This window comes from Zophobas morio, unplaced genomic scaffold (assembly GCF_036711695.1).
Source record: "Zophobas morio isolate AGI-343-1 ecotype UQ-CSIRO unplaced genomic scaffold, CSIRO_AGI_Zmor_V1 ptg000009l, whole genome shotgun sequence".
Lineage (NCBI taxonomy): Eukaryota > Metazoa > Arthropoda > Insecta > Coleoptera > Tenebrionidae > Zophobas > Zophobas morio.
In genome coordinates, this window is record NW_026972114.1 from 6305262 (window position 1) to 6330469 (window position 25208).

The window sequence follows — 25208 nt, forward strand, 5'->3', positions numbered from 1 at the left end:
TAGTATGGCATATAATGGATTCCATCAATTTACTAATCAGAGATGTTAGGCTGATAGGACGAAAATTTCCAGCATCAAGTTGGTCCCCTTTTTTGAAAATCGGTTTGGCAGTTGCTGCTCTCCAATCGTTAGGCAATTCACCGGTGATAAATGATTGCTGCATGAGGAGACTCAAGGGCTTACATAAAGAAAGCGCACATTCATTCAAAATGGCAGCACTCAAGTCGTCAGGTCCGGGAGATTTAGTTTTCTTCAACTTTCGGAGCCTAGTGTATACTTCTTGTTCAAGGAACTCAACATTAATTAGTAAGGCAGTACATCGAGGTATAAAAACTACAGGAGGATTTGAAGAAGGTTCGGCAGTGTATGCCTCAGCAAAGGTATCTGCAAAAATATTTGCAATTTTGTCATTATCTGAAATTAATGCACCAGTGGAGTCTCTCAACTGTGGTTTCCGAAGTGATCCTCCAAGAGTATCACGAATGTATTTGTAAAAAGACTTAGGGTTTTTATTTCGAGCAAGTTGAGCTTTATATGAGGATTTAGCGCTTTTAATTTTCGAAGCTAACTGATTTGAAAAAGTTCGGTGAGCAGCATAATCTACCACGTTACCAGTACGTTTGAAGGAGCGCCACAAATTTCTTTTGATCAGAATCATTTTAACCAATTGATCATTAATCCAAGGTTTTTTGGTGGACTTCATAAATACTCTACGAATGGAATTAAGGAGGGTTAGTTCTTGAAGCTGAGAATTAAACGCTTCCCAGTTTTCGGATATAGTATTGTACTTGAGGGTTGATGCCCAGTCAACTTCAAGCAGATCTTTCTCTAACATCTGATAATTAATAATTGACTTTATGGTAATGGTTATTTTATTTGTAGCCTGCATATTGATCTGAAGATTCACCAGAATTATCACATGGTCAGATTTACCGATTGGGCTAGAATATTCTAGATTAGCAATGAGGTCAGGGTTAGAAGTAAGAACTAGATCTAGCACAGAAGGGCATTGGTTTTTTCTATATCTGGTTGGCTCCGATACCATTTGATACAAATGGGAGTCGCTAATCAAATCTACCAGCAACTGCGAAGATCGGTGTAATGATCCAGAACACACTAACGGCCAATCCAACTCAGGCATATTAAAATCTCCACAAATAAGAAGATTGTTGTAGTCATTAGCTAAGACGGTCAACGCATTAAATAACTCCAAATCACTATCAAAATCACTAGATGGGGTTCGATATACACAACCAAGAACAATTGATAATGATTTTCCAGTTACTTTCAGGAACAAGGATTCGACGTTCGAAGTGTCACTATCAACAACAGAGACTATGAAATTAGACATTACAAAATTGGATACATTATGCAAACTCCTCCTCCTCTTATAGATTGACGGTCTCTCCTAAAAAGACTGTATCCTGACAATGAGACTAGTGAATCCGGTATATCCGAAGTAAGCCACGTTTCAGTAACCATCACAAAGGAAGGTTTATTTACTGCCACAATAGCTGTAAACTCCAAAAACTTAGAGCACAAGGAAGCAATATTGGTGTACATTAGTGGACATAAGAATAAAGAAGAAGTTAGATGAGTAATTAAGGTGAATATAATAATTAATAAGTTTCTGGATCATTTCGATCCAGGGAAGACACGGATAAATACAAAGTATAGGCTTTGTTAAGGTTACGTTGTGTTTTTAAACATCTATTACGGATGCTGTTGCGGGAAAGTAAGGGATAAATTTTATATAGTTGTTTCTGGAGACCGGTTATATCATCTGTATATTTCCATGCAATGGGTAAAATGTCTGATTCGCCTAGTACGTCCTCCATAAACTTTACCAGTTCCGAAAAAGGAAGAGGGAAGGGAGGGTCAGCTTCGCTACATAAAACTTGCACCGGTTCCAGTAATTCCAGAGTGCCAGTAAGACTTTCAGTCGAATCGTTGGGCCTAACTTTCTTTAAGGCTCGATTAAAAGAGTCATGTACCACCTCTTGAAGTGAAGGTTCATTTATAGGTGAATCGTCGGAGGGCTTGGATCTTTTATGAGTGGCAGTTTCTGTAACCATATTGTCGGATGTTGTGCCGGTTGTAGCAGTATCATCAGTAGTAGCAGGGTCATAAGTGGTCGCAGCATCAATTGGTTCAGTCGGCAGATCAGAATTAGGGGAAACTTGCTGTTGCATTGTACACTGACTGGCTATATGACCAGTCTGGCGACATTTAAAACAAGCTTGGTCATCATACGTTAGGAAAATGCGGTAGCTAGTTTCTTCATATTTTAATACCAAGGAAGAGGGTAGTTCTATTGTTGCATCCGGCGTTACAAATATTTGTCGTCTGAAGCTTAGGACGTGGCTGTAATCTTCATTTTGAATTCCTGCCCGTAAGTAGGACAGAGGAGAAACAGGTTTGTATCCAAGACCTTTAATCAAAGAAAGAATGACATCATGAGGAATACTGGGACAAACGTTTGATATGATGATCCTTTGCGCTGGAGTAATGAATCGCCGAATGCCAACTTCTTGGTCATTAATCGTTAAATTCGGATGTTTTGAAACTAACTCATCTACTAATGATTTTTCCTTGAGGTAAATACATATTCGATTGTTCGAAATCCTGGAGGCAAAAAGAACATTCTTTGGTTGAACTATGTTGCCAACAGCAACAACATAATCAGTTAGTTTGTTGTCGTTGATTGCATTGAGGATGATGGCTTGATCTTTCTTAGGGAATTGCAGTTGAGAATTAGAAGAAGATGAAGTACTCATGGTTGACTGTTAAATTGGTAAATATATAGATTGTAACCAAAACACGTTCATCGTATAACTGGCTGCCAACTTCAGCAAGGAGAAAAACCGGAAAGTTATTAGAGCGTTTTTACAAGAAAACCGCTGCTGATTAAAACAATGAGGTTGGAGGTGTTACCTTCCACAGGTATGAATCCAAACCTTCTGCAATTTTCAGAATAGAGAGGTCCACTAATCAATCAATCACGCACGTCGACTTTTCAAATTTTTCACAAAACACTACTATGGAAAATATACCTAAAGGATACGCACTGACACGCGATGCACCAGTTCGATACGTTTGTTTTATATTGAATTTTAAAATTGTAATGTTTCGGAACAAAGTAGTGTGCTGTTTGGTACATGATCTCTTGTACACTGCTAAGCAACTATTTCCTTTATTTTTCTTAACACATGAGGATTCTTAAGATTTTCTCATTTGAAAAAGTTTTCGTAGACAGCTCAAGTTAACTCAATAATGAAAACGCACTGAACCGACATTGCAGTGTTGAAAGTTTCAATTACGAATGAAACTGATCTCTCTTATTTCTGTTGCTTCTATACAGGGTGTTAACTTTATCTGTTCATGTCTGAATATTTCTGCATTTTACGTTTCATAAACAGCTTTGATTAATTTTTATTTTTAAATAATACTGAACGCACAGATAGCAATGATCAGAACTAAAACTATGACAAATTATTTCTGTCAGCCAAATATTTTCAATTTTCGTTTGATTTAAAATGTTTTCGAATTCTGAAAAAACAGAGATGCTATTAATATTGGGAAAGTGACAAAAATGTTGATGTTGCTGTTCGTCTCTACGCCGGGCAATATCCCAATAGAAGAACTCCCTCAAATCAAGCGTTTAGAAAACTTGAAATAAATTTACGAGAATTTGGGTAATTCAAAAAAAAAAAAGTTAGAAATCGAACTGTAACAACGCCGGATAATGAAGCTGCTCTAAGTGAAATTGTAGCAGAAAATCCCCACGTGAGTCAAAGACAGATTGCAAGACAAATGGAGATTAGTTTGGGTTCGGTTTTCAACATCTTAAAGGCAAACCGGTTTCAGCCATACCATGTGACAATTGTCCAAAATTTAACAGAACGCGATTTTTTCCGACAGTTAGTGTTTTGCGAATTCGTGAGAGTTCAATTACGAGACGATTAAGATTTTTTATTTAACGTTTTGTTTACGGATGAAGCCACATTTACCAATAACGGGTGCGTAAACAGACACAATTCACATTACTATTCCCAGCAAAATATAATTGCTTATTAAAAAAAACTGCAAAAATTGTCAGGCGTGAATAGATAAAATTAATATATATAAATCACTCTATGTACAACACGTATGTTAAGTTTACGTAAAATTATCATAGGTAAAATTAAAAATTGATATCAATTCTTCGTACATCTCTCAATTATACTGAACACAAACCCTCTCAACGGCAACAACGCACTTCACCCTCCGTCGGTATTCACTGTTCTAAACTATTATTCCGTATATAATTGCTTAAAATATGCGTTTTATTAGTATCTAAAACATCCACGATATTTGCCACTACAAAGCCCCATAATCCCTCCAAAATTATACCTTCTCTTTCCCTTAGCCTCTACCCCAGATTCCAAAAAATTCGCTTACTCCGGCCTATAAAACCTCGTTCAAGCAGAAATTACCATTTAGCACGATTATCACGTTAATGACTTTATCATCAGGTACGTGCCACCTCCTTTCTTAAATTAATTTCACTTGTGTTAGCCGACGTCAAAAAAATATTTTCTCGGGTCTGCACTCGCCTCGAGCGACTGCAGCTGTCTTCGTGGCGATGGAGTTAATTTATCGTGAACACGTTCCGTCGAGGTCTTAGTGTGACAGATACGTGTATCACGACGCCTTAGAAGACCTGCTTTTTTCAAAATAAACTGTTAACCGCCGTGACCTTCGTGTATATGACAAAGCGTACCTACTCCCCGGGGGAATCACCAGAAAACCATTTTCTCCGAAATTAACCCGAAAATAGCATGAGCCGATGTTATTTATTTTCTTGTAACGGGTTGCCGTAGGGGATGCTGTTTGGACTCGGTTCGTTTTAACAAGTCTGTGAACGATTAGGGTCGTGAAGGATATATGCGACCCAAAGTGGATAATAGAAATAATAATAATTAAAATACAAAGCATACGTCAAAATGGCAAGAGTAAGACCCGGGAGGCTAGCAAATTCGGCTGGCAGATAAATAATAATAATAATAATATTAATAATGATTGTTTGTTATGTCATGAAACGATAAATATTATTTAAAGAAGGTATACGAAGTAGGTACTCTCAGAAACACAAAAAAATATATAACAACTTTTGCAAAAAATAGAAAGCTATACGAATAAACGTACAATCGTTTTACAGAATGGTGCTCTCAATCAAATTTGCTTAACTATGATAAAGGTAAAAATATTTAAAGGAATTTATTGCGTTCCGGATGTATATTAATATTTTAATAGATAGTGGGATTTAGTACTTTAGTATTTCGTGGGCATAATTATAAGTTGACGATACTAAAAACGTGGAATAACCATTAATATTCCTTACATAACGAACAAAATCCCAAGAATATTTTTATAGTTGCCAGTAGTGAAGGCAGTGTGTATATCCTTAGTCTCCAGTAACCTGAATTCCGTCCCCCCCCCATCCCACTTTTTTTTATTCTACAATGCAGTAAAATGTACCCTACACCCAGACGAGAAAAAAAGCAAATACGGTGGTTATTTTCTTGGATACATTTAATGTAAAATTATATACGGGTCACTGTCTGCGTAGATCTTCTGCAATTCTTTTTGCCGCTGTTGATACCGATATTGTAACTACCAAGCGCCACGCAGACCAGAAATAAGCTAAAATTAAAACTAATATAACAAATAAAATATTACAAGTTAAGAAAAATGTTAACGTGACTTCTAACAATCATAAGGAGTTTACTCGTGTTCTTGCAATTGCTTTTAATAATTTATTGTAAAACAGTAACGCATAATAAAAACCCTCTGGGGAATTTCTTTGAATCTTTTTTCCCTTAGGAATCATACTTGATCTCTGTTCTCCATTTTGGCATCATCATAAATAGCTTCTATTCCCTGTCGGGGCAAAATAATTTTAGGCATTCAAAAATAAATATATCGTATAAATTATAAAAATTCAGGGTCGTCATAAAGTATTGTAGTCAAAGAAGGCCATTATTTTGTTGACATTGTGTGCCGCCTTTCACAATTTTGTGGAAACGATTACACTAATATTGGATTTTTTAATTTTAACGCTACATTAGTGGCTGCACTGTTTCGGCGCCAACGCTTCAACAGATTCTGTCGGATGTCCATAATGTTTTCGTTTTTACTGATTACTAGTGCGTTTTCCCACACTTTGTGCGCTAATTGACTTGCTTTGTTGTTTTCATTTGCTGTCTTCCCCTTTGTTCGAACTTTAAGTGTCTCAAAAAACAGTTTTTATCAAAACTTCAGATCATTGTGGAATAATCTCAGGTGATGAACACGGAGGAATGACTATGCTCAGTGTTACAAATGACTTTTTTAGGTTAGGATGGGTTATTCTTTGGAGCAAAACACATTCATCACCATGTCCTGTTACCGTAATGGGGTGTTAAATGAAAAAGGGGACTGGGTGTAGTGTATGGATGCAGGTAAAGACGAGTATCTGGCGAAATATCCTGTTTCAGCCTGCTTTCATCTGTCAGACTACGTCAACTCACAGAAATTCAGAATTTGAAGTACAGAGAAATCTTCACGCTTTTGAAGACACACCATTACACTCAGTGTAGGTTGGTGTGTGGTTAGCTGTTTCCAGACGATAATTCATAGGCCTGATATTTTTTCAAGAGACAATTAATGCGACGAGATACAGGTAACAAATTTTGGATGTGTTTGTGAATCAGTTATTGCGCGAAGAATTAGAATCCGGTTATTTTCATCAAGATGGTGCTACAGCTCATGCGACAACAGAAAATTTAAAATATTTGGAAGAATTTTATGGCGACCGCATAAAAAGTTTAAGAGCCAATCCAGAGTCGTCATCCGGATCTTCTGACTTGACCCCACTTGATTTTTCAGTATTTGGAAGGATGGAGGAGAGCGTTTATAAGAATAGAGTCCACACATTGGAAGAATTAATGGATACAATTACACGTTTTTGTAACGAAAATCTTAATGAAGAAGTGTTGCAGCACGTTTTTGAAAATAAAAAAAGACGAGTGACTTTGCGTTTGCGGGAAAATGGACAACAGATTCAACATCTTTTATGAGGTACATACATGTGTATTTTACATTTTATAACATTTATGCTAAGTAAATGAATGTGATCAATAAATAAAATTGGATGTAAAAAGTGTATGTACGTACTGCAATAAAGTTTTTTATCTTCAGTAACTTTCATTTTTCTTTCTGTGGTAATATCATTCCCTTAAAATAAAACTTAATTCAACTTACTCTTTAGTAATAATTGTAACTTTACTATTAGGAAGGTTAAAAATCTTTATTAAACATTCTGTTGTCTCAGGAGGTGTCGTAATCGTCTACAGAACTCTTAATACTACGCTCCTGAAATTTTATTGTTTTTTTCATCTTTTTTGTTATAGAAATTTGGAAAATCTTGATGTTAACATGGTCATGTGGGCGTGTTTTGAGTAGAATTTTTTTGGCATTCTGGTTACACAGATCTGACATGTTTCAGATATCTAGAAACTGCAAACCTGAAGGTAATGCTTGGACATGGCAATTTTCATCTGTTGTCAGTTTTATCGCGATAAACTTAAATTAGCAAAATTAAGCTGTAATAAATAGTCAATTCATCGATACTGCAAGCAATAAGTCTAAAGCAATGTTGCAAATAACCAATGAATCTCGCAACAAACTGAATAATGGAAGGACCTGTGATAATATCCAAGGCTGTGACATTTCCTGTGATAATTTTAACTCTTATTTTACCAATATTGCTCCTAGTCTGTTAAATAAGGTACAAGAATAACATCCTTTATATCACTAAAAAGTTTAATTCGCAAAATAATTCCTCAAAAAAGTATTAAATTTTTTTTATCAGAATGCAGGCGGTATTAGGACGAAGTTAAATGATTTTTCGTTAAGTGTTAATTCCGGTGTATATGATGTGATCATTATTTCTGAAACTTGGCTCTGTAGTAATATTGCTAATGAGGAATTACTTTTAAGTGATTATAATGTTTTCCGTGCTGATCGAGATGTTAATACTAGCAACAAAGTTAGGGGTGGCGGTGTGCTAATCGCTGTGAAAAGTTATATTCATTCGTCTCTTATTTTAACTGGTAATTCGGTTGAAAGTATTTATGTCCACATATACCATAACGAATTAAACCTGATTGTTTGTGGTGTATATATACCTCCGGCTTCTCCACTAAATGTGTTTGAGGATTATTGTTGTGATTTGGAATCTATTTTCGAAAAATTTACGGAGTCTTCTTATATTATTGTGGGTGATTTTAATTTACCCCAACTTAGGTGGGATTTAGGCAACATTCAAAACAATGCACTTTCTGGTTCTCGTGATTATTATAATGTAATTTCTTACACTACTGCTTTTATGAACTTAGAACAACTAAACAAGATCCCTAATAGTAGAAATGTCTTTCTAGATCTGGTTTTTTCCAATATTGTTAGTTTGGATATTAGTATTGCCATTGATCCTATATTTCCTGCGTCAGTTCATCATTTTCCATATGAATGGTGCGTGCCATCTACTTCTCTTTTTCCAGTGTATTCTGAGACTCGACGTTTTGACTTTGCTAAAGGTAATTACAATCTTTTAAATAATTTTTTTGCTTCTGTACGGTGGGATTCTATATGGTCTGGTCTTACGATAGACGAAATGGTATCTGTATTTTATGACATTATATTTGCTGGTTTCAAATTGTATATTCCAGGTAGTAATAAATAGTGCTCAAACATTTCCAAAATGGTTTACCAAGGAACTCAAAGATTTATGTGTTATGAAAAAGTCTGCGCATTACCATTATAAGAAATCTGGAAAGTTGGAGGATTACCTGCACTTTAAAAATTTAAGATCTCGTTGCAAAGAATTGAGTAGACAACTGTATTCGGCCTACGTTTCTAAAGTTAACTTGAGTATTTCTAACAACCCAAAATTTTTTTGGAAGTTCATTCGAGACAAGAGAAACAATGATATGATACCTAATGAGATGTGTCTGAATCAAGAAGTTGCTAAAGGAGGAAAACAAATACCTGACCTTTTTGCGAAGTATTTTTCTTCAGTTTATGTGAAAGATGATTCAAGAAAATTTTTATGCGATTTTGAAGTGCCTTTGCAGGTGAATGATAATGGTTTAAGCGTTACTCTTTCAATTGTTTTTGAACATATTTCGGCTTTGTATCTGTCTTGCAATAGTGGACCTGATGGAATTCCTAGCGTCGTTTTAAAGAATTGCAACTATACTCTTTCGCTGCCACTGTTTATTTTGTTTAAAACTTCTTTAAATTTGGGTATTTTCCCTCATGCATGGAAGAACAGTTACATTATTCCGGTCTTTAAATCTGGACAGCGACAACGTATTGATGACTATAGAGGAGTCTGCAATCAATCAGTAGATCCCAAACTTCTAGACAGTATTGTATCTTCTCAACTGCAGTGGACATCTTCATTTATAATCTCTTCTAAACAACATGGTTTTCGCAGCCACAGATCGACAATGTCTAATTTATTAGAATATTATTCTTTTCTTAATGAATCTATCAGCTGTCGATCTCAAGTTGATTCTATTTATACAGACTTCGCCAAAGCGTTCGATCGTGTTAACCATAGATTATTAATTTTGAAATTGCGAAAATTAGGGTTTACAGATTTGACAATTAGTTGGCTAACCTCTTTTCTTACGGACAGAAAACAACAGGTCCGCATTGGTAAATACATTTCTGATCATTTTGATGTTTCTTCTGGTGTACCGCAAGGTACACACTGTGGTCCTATACTTTTCCTATTATTCATCAATGATTTGACTAGTTGTTTTCGTCATTGTAATTATCTTTTTTATGCTGATGATTTGAAACTTTTTAAAAACATACGTTTTACTGTGGATGCTGAAAAACTTCAACTTGATTTAGAGTCTTTAATTGATTGGTGTGATAAAAATTGGCTACCTTTAAATCTAAAAAAGTGTTCCTTAATTTCATTTTATAATACGAAATCTTTCATTGAGTTTGACTATCAATTAAATAATCATTCTGTGTCTCGTATTTCAGAAATTAAAGATTTGGGGGTAATATTTGACTCTGCTCTTTCCTTCAAATCTCATTATTCGTATATTTTCAAAAAATCTTTGCAAATATGGGGACTCATTTGGCGTAATTGTAAGGATCTTCCTTCATCTACCATGTTGATTCTGAACTGTTGGAAAAAGTGCAAAAAAGATTTCTCCGCACTTTAGAATATAAGCTAGGCCGTAGGCACAATAAAGGTGATTACCAATGGATTATGAATAAATTTAACATCCAAACATTGAGTGTTCGAAGACAGATTGCTGATGCTTGCGTTCTTCATGGGATTATTAATGGCTATATTGACAATCCAGATTTGTTGGCTAAGTTGTCCTTCGTCGTCCCGGCAGTTGACAGTCGATCTACACGTAACCTATCTATTTTTAGGATTCCTCCTGCGACAACTAATTTCTCTGCTAATCACCCTTTAAGAAGAATTATGGAGGCTGCGAATGGTTATATCAAACGCAAAGAAGTTTGTTTATTTAGTTCTTCCAAAGTGGTATTCAAGAATAAAATTACTTTTTATTACCGACATTAAGTTTTTTTTTTTATGCATGCTAATATCTGTATCAAGGAATATATTCACCAGTTTATCTATTTATTAATTTTTTTTTTATCTATTTTGTATTTGTTTTTTAGTTATAAGTTAAGATATTTAAAAATTATTTATATTTCTTTTCTTATGTAATTGGAGTTTTCCGTTAATAAACTATTAATTAATTAATTAAAATAATATACAAAAAACCTGTGATACCCTTTTAAATTTAATGTCAAATTATAGTCTTTTGTCGTTTGGTCTAGTCAACATTTGCTGTTTTAATGAAGTATCTACAGCAACAGTAAGAGAAGTTATCGATAAACTGAAAAATACTAGTTCCAAAGATATTTTTGACTTGAACGTAGTCGTAATAAAAACTGTCAAGGATATTATCATTACTCCTCTTACTCGGCTCATAAATTGTTGCATACGAGCCTCAGTGTTCCCCGATTGTTTAAAAACAACTACAGACCGATATCCATATTGCCTGTATTTTCCAAAATTTTTGACAAAGTTTTGCATACGCAAAATATATTCCTATTTTGAAAAAAATAATTTATTTTCGAACTTTCAATATGAATTTCGAAAGGAACGCAGCACTAAAAATGCATGGACCTCAGTAAGGCTTTTGATTACGTACCCCATGGTATTTTACTCATCAAAATTCGTAAGTACAATATTAGTGATAATAATTGTAATCTGATGGCATCATTCATTGAAAACCACTATCAAATAGTATCATCGGGAAATATAAATTCTAAATGTCTTAGAGTTCATCATGGTGTGCCACAAGACCCCTATATTGTTCCTATATTTCATCAACGATTTTCCTGCAATCATGGAAAGTCAAATTTTACTTTTCGCCGATGATCCTACTTTGATTAATACAGAATCCACTCTTGATGCCACTATTAATCAATGGAAGATGATGCAATCAAAAGCCTACGGATGGGTCAATGCAAACTGCTTAACTTTAAATCAAGATAAAACTGCCAATATGTCATTTTCATTAAAAAAATCGATATGTGATGAATTTAATCAAAAAATAACATTTTTAAGTTTGCATATTGACAGTACCCTTCAATGGAAGAATGACGAAGAATTAATTGTAAAAAAAAATAGTAAGGGTATATTTTTATTACGCAATCTATCTTGTAGAGTTCCAGCTGGTACACTACGTACTGCGTATTTTGCGTTATGCCACACACATATCTCGAATGGATTATTGGTTTGGGGTCATTCATGCATTCGAAATAGAATTTTTAAAATGCAACGTAAAGCGATCAGGGTAATTGCAGGGTTATAGAGAAGACTGTCAACACCAATTTGTAAATCTAAGCTACGTTTGTATAAATCACAAACTGGAGTCGACTATTATGGAATTAAATTTTTCAATAAATTGCTTAAGAATGTGCCGAGTTTGTCGTTTAAGACTTTTAAACATTTATTAAAGAAATTTGTAATAAAGAAGGCATTTTATAACTTTGATGAATACCTATGCAATAAGTATGATTTTATTTGTTATATTTAGTTTTATTATTGTATTTTTTTTTCATGTTCATAATCTAACTTCTATCTGCAAAAACTATATGTTATAAGCATCAGTAATAATACATTATTAGCCAAGGTTGCAAAGCCAAGTATTCTAGACCGAGCGCAAATTAGAACCCGAGACGCGCAGCGTCGAGGGCTCTGAAGCGCGAGGTCTAGAAGTGGCTTTGCAACCGTGGTTAATATACTATTTTGTTCACTAGTAGAAACCATAAGACAATAAATTGAAAAAATAAACGTTAAATTTTTTGACGCAACATGATTTTGTTTTGATTTCTAATCAAACTTAATCTAAATCTTCAACACAAAGAAAACCGTTTACGCTTGTCGCCGAATTAATCATTTCTTCTTCTACCTTCTACCAACCACCATGCGTATATTCAAGTAATGTTAGTAGCACACATTTATTCATTTTCTAAGAAATATAATCACATCAAGTTTGCGTACATAACCTCAATCGTCTTTTTGAACCCGTGGTTCCAAAGGTTGAATTTGCTACCTCTAAATGAGTCGACATTTGCATGCTTCATGGCTGCTAGTGAAAAAAATAGTATATTAACCACGGTTGCAAAGCCACTTCTAGACCTCGCGCTTCAGAGCCCTCGACGCTGCGCGTCTCGAGTTCTAATTTGCGCTCGGTCTAGAATGCTTGGCTCTGCAACCTTGGCTAATAATATACTATTTATATCTCTGACTGCGCAGCAGAATATGTCAAGATGATTTTCAACGTTAGCGTAGCTGTGTAGCATCTGAAATAATGGTGAAGATTTCATTATATTAGTCTTAGGAAAGGGTGCCTTTATTAAAGAGTTAAATCTTAGGCTAGTTGTCGGTGCTCTAAAATATAAAAGGTTTAATATATCTTCACAGTTTACTATTGAATTCAAAATGTTTCTTAGCATAATAATAAAGGCAACAGTCCTACGACAAGAAAGACTCTGCAAGTTGAAGCGTCTGAGGAGTATATCATTTGGAATTCCTCTAAGTGGGTAAGTACCATCCTCGAGAAAACCCAAAAATTTCAGAAACCTACGTTGGATTTTCTCTAAAGCAGAAATGTGAACTTGATATATGGGACTAAATAAATATAATGGAAGAATACTCAAGTCGAGATCGGACATACGCAAAATAAAGTGGTTTTAAGATATCTTTACTCTGAAAGGCACCGGAGTTTCGGATGACAAGACCAAGTGTCTTGTAAGCAGATGACGCGACTTTTTCGATATGTTTATCAAATTTTAGCTTTGTATCATAATTGACACCCAGATCATAAATATAGTCAGGCCTTTCTAGTATTGAATTATCAAGTGCATAGTCATAAATTATTGGATCAAGTTTTCTATAGAAAGATTTTACAAAGCATTTGTCCTTGTTTAGCAAAAGCTGATTGTTAATTGACCAATTCCACAATTTACTGAGATTTTCCTGAAGGTGTAAGCAGTCCTCAACTGTTTTAATTTCACAGAAAATTTTTAAATCATCGGCATACAGCAAATGCCTTACATCAAGTTCGTTAACGACATTATTTATACATATATTAAAGAGCAGAGGACCCAGCACAGAACCCTGTGGTACGCCTGACGATTGCAAAAATTTGTTGGAACGGTATCCACGATAGCAAACATTGATGTCTTTGATGCAAATAGGATGTAAGAAGGTTAAGTAAGTTGTTTGAAAAACCAAATATTTGTAACTTATGCAACAAGATTTTGTGATCAATGCGATCAAACGCCTTAGAAAAATCAGTGTATATACAGTCAACTTGACTTAGAGCATCTAGACGTTCTGAAATAAACTGAGTTTTTAAGAATAAATTAGTGACTGTGGATTTTCCCTTAACAAACCCATGTTGAGATGGAGATAGGTAAGTGGAGACGTGATTAGAGATACGAGAATGAAGTACGATTTCGAATATTTTTGCAAAATTATTTATAATTGTAATCGGACGGTAATTAGCAATGTTGCTTCTACTATTTTTCTTGTGGACTGGTGCGACCCGAGATACTTTCCACTTCATTGGGAAATAAGATTCTTTTATTATTAAATTGAAAATAATGTTTAATGGCCTACAGAAAATGGACGCACAATCTCTAATAACTAATAAGAAATGACGGTATACAATCTGGACCAGCTGTCAACGTAGGTTTGAGTTGTTTAATGGCATTACGAATTTCATCTTCATTAATCTCTGTCAAATATATAATATTTTTATATAAGCTGTCTAAACTGTTCTCACGCATTGAAGTACTGGGAACCGAAAAATATTTAGGAGTTTGTCGTAAAATAACTCAATAGCCCCATCGACATCTTTTGCAGAATCTAAAAACGAAAAATCAACTTCGGATAAGTGATAGTATAGGGATGGAAAGTCTGCTTTTTTAAAATTAAATTCACCATGAGTTTTGATTGGAATACAAGTTGTTTTCTCCTTCAAGAGACATACACTGACTTCCAAGGCAGGATGATGCGCATCCTCTAGGGTTAACACTTCCTCTGCATGAATTACGTGACACTCTGTATTGCTAAACACAAGATCTAAAAGACGTTCATTAGAATTGAGAACAAAATTTTTTTGGGAAAGACCAAGAAACTTGCTGAAATTGTCACAGTCATAGCAGATGTTGGATGATATACAACGGGCGGAATTGTGTTTCATACGCTAGATCCAGTGCTGTCACGGCGATAGTTTGATTACAAATATATTTTTCTTTTGGATTATATCAACATAATATAACATTTCAAGTTCACAAATCTGTGGTCCTGTGTTTGAAAAATTAAAAAGGACATCGAGTATTATTTTTTGAAGTAATATAGTAATATAGAAGTAGTTTTTTAACAAGCTGTAAACACTCCTAAGCGACGCACTGGCTACGACCTTGTGGACCAGATCAAAGCGTCCCCGCTACTCGCCGTAAAACACACCTTGCTTCAACTGGGGAATTGTATCCGTAAGATAAATTCCCGCCTACTGATGATATAACACTGGACGAATAACAGCTAATATACTCAGGGATATTGAAATCACCTAACACGATTATATTTGACTTATACAGAACATTTACAGACATTAATGACTCAAAAAGAATTGAATAATCATCAACTCCACAAGAAGGTGGGACGTATAGAACAATAATATGTAGACATTGATGAAGATCTTCTGCTTTAATTTTAACCCACATGATATCAATGTGTTTTAATTCAGCAAATCTATAGTAAAAGTGTTCAAGCTCTAACATTATGACTTTTATCTCCTTCCTAGCTGCAATTAAAACACCACCACCTCTACGCATTGCTGTTGTAGAAAAATCGCGATCTTTTCTCAATACATTAAAGAGTTCTACATCAAAATATTCACCATTAAAAGAGCTTGAATTTAACCAGGTTTCAGTTAATATTATTAAGTCATACTGGGACATCAAAGTAGAGTTAAGAAGAATTTCAGAGGTTTTGGTGTTAACACCTCTTACATTTTGGTAATAAATATTTAAATATTTACTGGTATTTACTATACGCTTAGGACATTTAGAAACTGGAGATGAGGTCCTTAATTGCTATTTAATTGAAAGAATGCTAGTTTTAAATTCCGCTTTCGCTTTATGGTAAGCGTGACACTTGTTAAAGTCCCAAACTGCATGATCTATCGATAGATTGCTACTTTGTTTAGTGTTCAGTAATGTGCAATTAACGCATTGTAAGGTTTCGGATTTGCAATTTTTAACATCATGGGAGCCAGAACATCTAGGACATCTAGGTAGCTTTTGAGAGCATTGCTTCTGATAATGGTGATAACCACAACACTGGTAGCAGATTTTAATATATATTGCATCGTATACAAGACAGTCATCATACCCAACGATTAGGTAACCTTTTTTAATCATGTTATCATAAGTAGCCGGATTTACTTCTACGATAGCTTGAAACCTTTTTTTGTCTTTTCGTAACGGTACTATTTTATCAATTACTTTACAGTACGGTTCACCAATAAAGAGGTATCGGTTTTTTTGATGGATTACATAATCAGAGAGATTTTCTGTAGTAATTTCTTCATCAGTTATACCAACGATTCTAATACGAGGATTGATAACAGGTAGTTGTGTATTTTTCACCCAAATTATTATCATTGGCAAGTTTGGAAATTTTTTCTGTATCTTCAGATTTATCGCATCAAACAATTAAACTTCCATTGTGCCCATTTTTTGTATTTCTTATTGAAACACCCGATTTTACTGGATCAACGTTACGTAAGATATCAGATTTGGTTGCCGATACACTTTGAGATTGATCCTTTGGTTGAAAAATAATTGCTGATGTTTGTTTAAGGGCTTTAGCATAAGTGGTTTCATCATCAGTTTTCTCAGGTTTCGAGATTGAAAGCTTTAATTCATTAATTTGTGCTGGAAGAGGAGATGTTAATTCATTTTTCAAATTTTCAAAACCTTCTATCATTTCTGTAACTTGTTTCCCATTGTTTTAATTAAGCTCAGCAATCTGAACATTGATGGAACTTACATTTTTTTCTATGTTACTTAAATAGGATTTTTCAGCCATTTGACAATTAATTTTGCAAACATCACAGATGAAGAACAAGTTTTTGCATTTTTCTAATAATTTGAATTCAGTTTCAGAAAAATTTACACATGTATGATGAAACCATTTATTACACGATCCTTCGCAACCAATCAAACCCTCTTTTTTTGAGGACTTACATTTACCACAATTTGACATTATTTAATAACCAAATATCTACATCTAACATTTAACATTTAAAATTTAAAGTGGTTGAGTGCACTCACCGATCGCCGATAATTACTTTTGATAATAATAGATAGATAAGAGCGGTTTTTATGTCCACTTCTTAAAAAGTACAATAAATCGCACGATGTGGCCTTATTAATTACTAAATACGAGAATTATATTAGCCTCCATTCAGAGAACCACCTTAATGTGTAGAGTAACAAAATATGATGAATAATATTAAGTTTTACCACGTTTAAACAACCAAGGAACGGAGCCTGACAAATCAACCACTCTGCACTCTGCACTCACACAAACACAGACAGCAGATTACTAGCCTTACCCATATATCCCCTCTTTTCTTAGAGGGTATGTCATTTGCCAAAATCAGTTTTATCTTACCAGGTACTATCCCCGTCCACCCGTCTTCTCTTTTATTACAGGGTATCTCATTTACCAAAATCACCCTTACCTTAACAGGCACTAGCCCCGCCCGCCCACCCTCTTTCCTGAGAGGGTATTGCATTTGCCAAAATCACCCTTATCTCAACAGTTACTAGCCCCGCCCACCCACCCTCTCTTTCCTTAATCAGTTTTATCTTAGCAAGTACTGATGACTAACTTTTACAAAAAATGATCCAAATTTGAAAACATTACAAGCTTACTTATGCACAAGGCAGGAATTATTTTTTTTTGGGACTGCCGCCGTACATAACCTACTGAAGGATTAATCCGCCATTTTCCAGACACCCGGTCTAGTAATAATTCATTCTTAGCATTTAAACTAATATTAAATATCGAACCATTTTTAGAGAACGGAGAATTATCATCAGTTAAATTATTCTCACCGTGGACTCGAAAATGGGGGCTTTAATATTTTCTTAGAGGGTTAATAATTTCTTACAGCTTGACTTTGAAATTTATTTTTGAATTATTATTTTGATTTTGACCGTAGCTAATATGAACCTGTTATGTAATAGTGCATAATTTGACATCATGTAAATTCTTTCTTGTTGGAAATTTTTGATAGAGTATGGCATAATGAAATTTGCTTGTTTGCGTCCTTGTAATTATAATACTCATTCAGGAGATTTTAACTTTAATCGAAATAAACGCACGGGATTACGTGGGGGAAACAAAGTGACGGGTGACCCGAATGTAAAGTATTTACTTGTGAACGTTTATCTGCAGTACCTACTGGATTTTCGCCGCCGTGAATCAGGTCGTCTAGTTGGTTTCCTCCTTTGCGAAAATTGAATGCGAGTGTTAATTGCATATCGCTTACAAAACTAAAGAACTGAGTTGAAGCTCTTACGATAATCGGTTATATTGTTATGTTGCATTCTTTATATAAATAATTTTTCCATAAATACCTAAATGAATAACTGAATTTTCTCTTTGCTACTCTCGTACAAGTCACTATTCAAACCGTCATTTTCGTTCCGTGTATACGTAGCGTAGTATATAAGGTCTGTAATTTAATTTAAAAATGTGCGAAACTCTGATAATAAACAAAAAACATTAAGCTAGCAGAGGGCTAACATTTAATTAAAACAAACGCGAAATATTGAACTACGTACTGGGTTTAAGATTAATTGTCGTTTATGATAATTTATCTTGCAAAACTCTCCTTGCGGAAAAGTGTAAATTTAATAAATTTTCCGCAGCAACATTCCAACCGACTGATTTTAAGTGTGGAGCTGTAAGTTTTTCAAGAAATTTATAGCCAACCTGTGGGAGTAAAAATATACCTTATATCCCAAGACTTACTTTATCGTTTAGAAACGGACCAACTTTGGAACATCTTCATCTAAATAAATCTTCGTTCAACTTTTACCTGAGTGAAAAGAGTTCAAACTTTCTCGTATCAGTGGTTTTATCGAAGCATGTCTAGGTGGATAATGGAGTGACAATACTGACAATTTTTTTGGTTCAATATTTCGAGTACATACACCGAAACAATATTTCGTCCTTGACATATAATTGTAGATGGGCAAACTCGACCCGATAATATAATACGAATTTACCTAAAATTAATTATAAATTCAAGCAAAACCACACGTTTCGAAAATGTGTAACAACCAGTGGGTTTTCAGGAATAATAGAATAAAATAATTGTACGTTACGTCACTTATTTATCGAGCTCAGGTTTTTGCCATACAAGCATGGGAGCGAATTTGCCGACCAGTAACAATAACAGTCTCACAATAAGAAGGAACTGCTGAAAAACGGAAGCCGGGAGTTTACGAGCATAGAAATAGGAACTCCGCACACCTAGTTCCTATTGAAAATTTAATTTACCTTTACAATTTCACGGGAAATTTATATGTTTGAAAAGCGAGTAGAAAGTTTGGCAGCGATTCCTGTAATCAAATGTTTGCACAGGGCCCGACTGAGAATTTCCTTGCCTAAAATCTTCGTCGGGAGGAAGAAGGTCGAAATTGATTTATTTTGTGTTAAAAGAGGGTAAAACAAAGAATGTGTTTTTTATCAAAGCGATTACACATCGTTATGTTTGTATAGTAAAACAGAAGTAGCCTTTTGTTCGCAAGAACATAATAATTCGATGGAAAACTTTATCGTGTTCTTCCACATTATTTCCCGGAATTTAATAAAAGGTGCCGTTTTTTGTTCATTTTGCAATTTACACGATTTCCTTTATACCTCTTAGCACTTCTGGTGGTGCTGAGTTATGAACGCAGATAAAAAGGTAATAGATTTTAAATTAATCACGTATAAAAAAAGGTAAATGTTAGAAGAACGAGGTATAAAGTAATTACGTCGAAAGCTGCTTCCACTTAACTGAGTTTTATTGTGCTTGCTAGACCGACTGAAATTTAATCACGGTAAAAATAAACAATCTCAGTTTATGCCTACCAATAAAAAACGCGCTTGATTTTTCAACGAGAAGGTGAAAATTAAAACCTGTACCTAATTAAATTCATAAAAACATCGTGCTTTCTGTGTGGGCTATAAAAGAAATGTGAAAAGTGAGCCTGAAGTTATTTAGACACAACTTTCGTTGCCTCTGAAGCACAACAAGTTCAGGAAAATGGGACAGCAAGTGTGATCAAGCTCACGAGAAAGGAGAACATCTAAACGAAGAATGTTTATAATAGTATAACCAAAGGAAATAAATTATGAAGTACCAAGCACGAACCATCAGTAGACGAAAACGTAGCGAAGTAACTAAAAATCAAGCAGTTGGCTTACGTTAAGATAACCAAAAAGAACACCAAAAAAATCTGAGTAGGTGAAGTTCTTAAAGACATAGAATTTATGGGGATGGATGGGCCTGGAAAGACAGTGTGAAGGAAACTAAGAAACAACGGAGATTGTAACACTGAGACGAGCTGGAATCCGAGATTCGTTCTCACGACATTAGAGTCGAAGAAAAAAAGTTTCACACTCGGCTCCACAAGAGTAAGATACCCATATCATATGCATGGCATTAATTTTATCTAAATATCACACTTTTTATTTAAATCCTGAATTTTATCTATTGTATGAAACGTAACAATTCTCCTTGCAAATTTTTGTAACAAAACATAGATCTACAGATATAAATATAGCATATCCAGATATATTCCAGTAGAAATCAGAAAATCAAGATTTCAGTTAATAAGACAAATACTTTACAAACAGAATTGTCAGACATAATAGTGGCCATATAAATAACACTATAAAGCAAAATATGGTGCCGAAACATTAAAATTAATGAGTTTCACTTTGGCAGATATAAAATTTATTGAAAAGCGGTTATTTACTGGTGTTTATTAGTTAGCAGACTAAATAATAGCGTGATTTATTTTACTTCATTGTCGCATTACTTCAAAACTTTCAGCCGTATAGGAAACACATTTTCCAATAATGTCTCCACAAAGCAGTAGTTATTTTTTACAAGACAATAAAATCCTTATTTTTTCGAGGAGCGGAAAGAATTAATGAAGTCTGGGGTGAATTATATTTCGCGAGTCGGCAGTGTTTATCGTTTTATTAAAATAATAATAATAGTAATGTAGAAAGAAATGTAGTAAATTTTAGAACGCGTACGTTACAATACTACTTACGTAAAAAGAGAGCTATAATAAGTAAAATAAATGAGACAAACGATATAAATAAATACAAAACTAAAATGAACGACTGTTCTGTATAAAACGAAGTTAGGAATGTATTAAAGAATAATATATATTTTTTAAGTACGGCAGGTGTCAAAGCATTAGTTAAATTACAAAAAAATTCGTCCACGCTTACTTCGACACAACTTCCCTCACCCTTGAAGTACAGTCCAACAAATCCCGCTTCTTTGAAAAATTGTATCAAATTTTTGTTTTCTGATAAGATTATACATCGAAAGAATGTCACGTAGAACTTTATTTAATGAGGACTAAAATTATTAAGTGACGATGGAAGAAAAAGTTTTGAATATTATTATTATTATTCTTATTTGATCATAATTAAATAAGGATCTAGGTATTCTCACATTTTCTAAAATGCAGTTCTTAATTTGATTAATAAAAAATTGGTCGAAAGCTATAAGTATAATCCGATAAATCCAGCTTTAAAAAAAATTACAAAATTTGATTTCACGATTTTCGTTTTGTGATAACCGCTGTTACGTAAAAATCAGCGGCATAAATAACACCCCCGCAGCTCTTGTGCCGTATGGACAATGTAAAATATCTTTAAAGCACATAACTAGCGGGATAAAATGTCCTTCAGTACTAGATAATAGCGGTCTGAAGTGTTTATTTATGTTTATACATGGACAGAATGTCACGTAGAAATCAGTTTGATTTGAATGAATTTGTCTTGTCTAAACTGAAAACTAAAATTATTAATTAAATCACAAACGAACACATTTTGGAGGAAATGGGGTGACTGACTCGTTTTTAATTTGACTAATAAAAAATTTGTGATGACGTCATCAACATGGGTAATACTAGTCACAGCGTATTACCAGTGCAAAACAAAAAAATGCAACGGGCCAAGTTCGGCATCGAACCCACGACGGCATGTCGCCGGTTCGCCGAGAAAACCGCTGAACCACTGAGCTACGAGGACGCGTAATCAGGGTTGGTAATATAACGTTATTATACCGTGCAATTGTCTTTGCAAAAATTTTAACGACAAAATGTGTGAATATACCTATACTATAATTAAAGGTATGATTACGAAGTGGGGTTCTTTTTTAATGTGAACATTAATTTTTAAGACTTAGAATTGTTCATACAGGCCGACTCAAAACAATTAATTTAATCAATTTGTTTTATTGAAAAGAAAATTATCTCATGGAAACATTAAGAAAATTGTGATTCTGGAAGCCATTGAAGACTGTGTGAAACTGACCAAAGAAATACCAGCATGTGATAATCATGTACATATAATAGAAAATGTTCCTGTTCATTAAATAATGCTAAAAATATTTACACATGGCTGTATTCTATATTTTCTCAATAAATAATATAACATTAAAATGTGTTTTATTTACACGCAAAAAAGAAACTGTCAGGTGTGGGATTCGAACCCACGCTCCGTTTCGAGAATTAGAGCTTAAATCTAATGCCTTAGTCCACTCGGCCAACCTGACTACATTTAAATGTTTTGTTTCTAAATACATATTTCCCTAGTAAGCTACATTAGATGATAGGTTACTACAGAATATGTGCAAAATAAGATCTAAGGGGTCATTAAACCCCCAGGTCAACAACACGTGCCGACCGACGTTAGATCAACCGAGGACAAGATGATGACAGACACTCCATAAAAAGTAATGGGGCTCCTAGCTCAAATTTCTTGAGCTAGAAGCCCCACTATATAACTACTCCGAATGATTTTTTTTTATTTTGGAGAGGTTTTAAAATCATCATAATCATAGTAAATTTTTAACTAAAATGTATGTTGTTTATCTCCCCAAAAATTTTACCTAGTAAATCCTATGGAAAATGTGCAAAATGTGATGAGTCTATACATGTGATTTAATACTGCCTTCATATTTTTAGAGTGACTCAAAAACATTAACGAATGGGTCATTTTATTTTACGTATTAAATCAGGAACTGCAAAATCGAATGCTTTGAAATCTTGCAGACCTTTCAAGGTTGTCGTAAGCATGGTATATTTTTAATGAAAATATATCTGTCTAACCACCCTACCCCCTTTTTACTTGTAATCGAGTCCGTCGGCCGACTCTCTACTTTTACGTTTTCTCGACCTTTCATAACAACTAGAGTACGGAGAAATAGGTCTCCTTTTCCGTCTCCCTTTTCCGTCTGTCTGTCTGTCTGGCTGGCTGTCTGCCGTCGCGGATTTTATTGGACAGATAATTTCCGAAAGTACTGGGCCGATCGTTGTCAAACTTTCTATTTATATTAGGAATATCATGAAAATGTAAAACGCTAACCAACATTTATCTAGTCATCCCCACCAATAATGTGATGACGTCAGTTCAAAATTGTACATAGTAAATAGGTTTTAAACTGTATAAAATAACATAGTCCTACACATGTACTTTATGACTCCGTGTTGAGTTTTTAGCCGAAACGTCTAGATTTTTTGAAAAAAAAAATCAAGATTATAAAATAACATTTTGTAATTTAATTTTGAATCTGCAAAGCCGAATGCTTTGAAATTTTGCAAATGTTTTGAGGTTATGACAGTCACATACATTCTTAATCAAAATATATTTACTTATCCCCTATAAAAAAATTTTGCCGAATAAATCCTATCAGAAAAGAAGAAAATATAATGAGTCTGTACTTGCGATTTATCATTCCATTAATATTTTTTGGATTTGGATTTACAGGATGACTTAAAAAAATTAATGATTGCGTAAATATATTTTATTGATTTAATCAGGAACTACAAAATCGAATGCTTTGAAATATTGGAGATGTTTTAAAGTTATCATAAGCATCGTAAATTTTTGATTAAAATGTATTTGCTCATCCCCCCTAAAAAATTAATGACGTCACCAAATTTTGCTGAACAAATCCTATGGGCAAAGTATGATGAGTCTATACTTGTGATTTATCACTGCGTTAATATTTTTTAGATTTGCTTATACAGGATCTCTTAAAAAAATGTATGACTGAGTCAATTTATTTTATTGAATAAATCAAGAATTGCAGAAAAGAGTGGTCGTTGTAAACATGATAAATTGTTAATCAAAATGAATCCCTTTATTTGCCCCAAAAAATTGATGAAGTTATCTCAAAGTTTTGTTGAATAAATTCTACACAAAATGTGTAAAATATGATGAAATTTTTACTTGTGATTAATAATTTTTATTGATCAAATTAACAACGAGTCACCCCATTTTCTCGAAAATGTGAAAATTTATCATTATTTAATAAGAATTACAATAATGATATTCAGAACATTTTGTCGATTGTATCTCACAACTTAACAGTTTTTATCCTCTTTTTTGAGGGGACGAACTGATTCAAATGTAACTAATTTCTACGTGACATTCTTCAGATGTATAAACATAAACACTTTCAAGTTGTTTTTCTTATCGAAAATAACCTAAGGACGTACGGTAATTGAGTCCATCGGGCAATTTGGTACTTTCATATTTTCTCGATATTTTATAACCCCTAGACAAGGCCGTAGTTAGGGGGAGGCTAGGGGATGCTGAACCTCCCCTAGATCTAGACAAGTTATAATTAAACAAATGTGAATTAAAACATTGAAAATCAAAATAAGATGTAGTGTTTTATTCAATAAGCGAAAGTCAGAGCAATAAAGAAGTCTGGACTGTCGGCACTGTGATCGGGTTATTGCAATTCGTAGAAAACATCTGTTAGTTTAGTTTCTGTTTCACTCTCACGTCTACAGGTTGATAAGTGTTATCGCTATTTGTTTTAAATTAAAAGTACCATAAATGATTTTCACTTCAGTCCTCAGCGCACCTCTGTTGTTACATACAGCAGACGTGATTAAATTGTTTCGTTTATTCATTATAAATCACTATTGAAGAATAAAAATATTACAATACTTTTATTATTAGTATTACAAAGCATCTATCCAAGTAATCTTCCACCACTTTTTTTTCTTTAGATAAAATAAATTTGAAACAATTAATCGCGCTCTAATTTCTTAATGATCAAATTTAGAACGAGTCACCTCATTTTCTCATAAATGTCTAAATATGCACATGCTTATTTTATAATAATTAGATAAGAATAATAATAATCAATGCATGGTCTTAGTACCCGTAATGATAGAAGTCTTGCCTGAATGCCGGTCATTTCCGGGTCAGTGGTGGGTCTTAATAATAATAA

At 34.0% G+C, this 25208-nt stretch overlaps 2 protein-coding genes across 2 annotated transcripts in view; one reads left to right on the forward strand and one right to left on the reverse strand.

Annotated features, from left to right (window-relative positions):
• The window catches only part of LOC135125784 (metabotropic glutamate receptor 2-like), a 1169526-nt gene that overhangs the window by 822057 nt on the left and 322261 nt on the right, over positions 1 to 25208 (reverse strand). The window lies entirely within an intron of this gene.
• LOC135125696 (uncharacterized) lies at positions 7520 to 13771 on the forward strand. The gene is made up of 9 exons (XM_064051350.1): positions 7520 to 7553; positions 7626 to 7810; positions 7895 to 8698; positions 8751 to 9450; positions 9613 to 9792; positions 10084 to 10100; positions 10358 to 10600; positions 13090 to 13179; positions 13682 to 13771. Exons 1-9 carry the CDS (start codon positions 7520 to 7522, stop codon positions 13769 to 13771), a joined length of 2343 nt encoding a protein of 780 aa, XP_063907420.1.

Bases quoted from the DNA above. Each gene is read 5' to 3' on its own strand.
- LOC135125696 (XM_064051350.1), top strand. From the start codon at position 7,520: ATGTTTCAGATATCTAGAAACTGCAAACCTGAAG. The intron at 7,554-7,625 runs GTAATGCTTGGA...AGCAAAATTAAG, and splicing joins TAGAAACTGCAAACCTGAAG to CTGTAATAAATAGTCAATTC. The intron at 10,601-13,089 runs GTATTCAAGAAT...AATGTTTCTTAG, and splicing joins TATTTAGTTCTTCCAAAGTG to CATAATAATAAAGGCAACAG.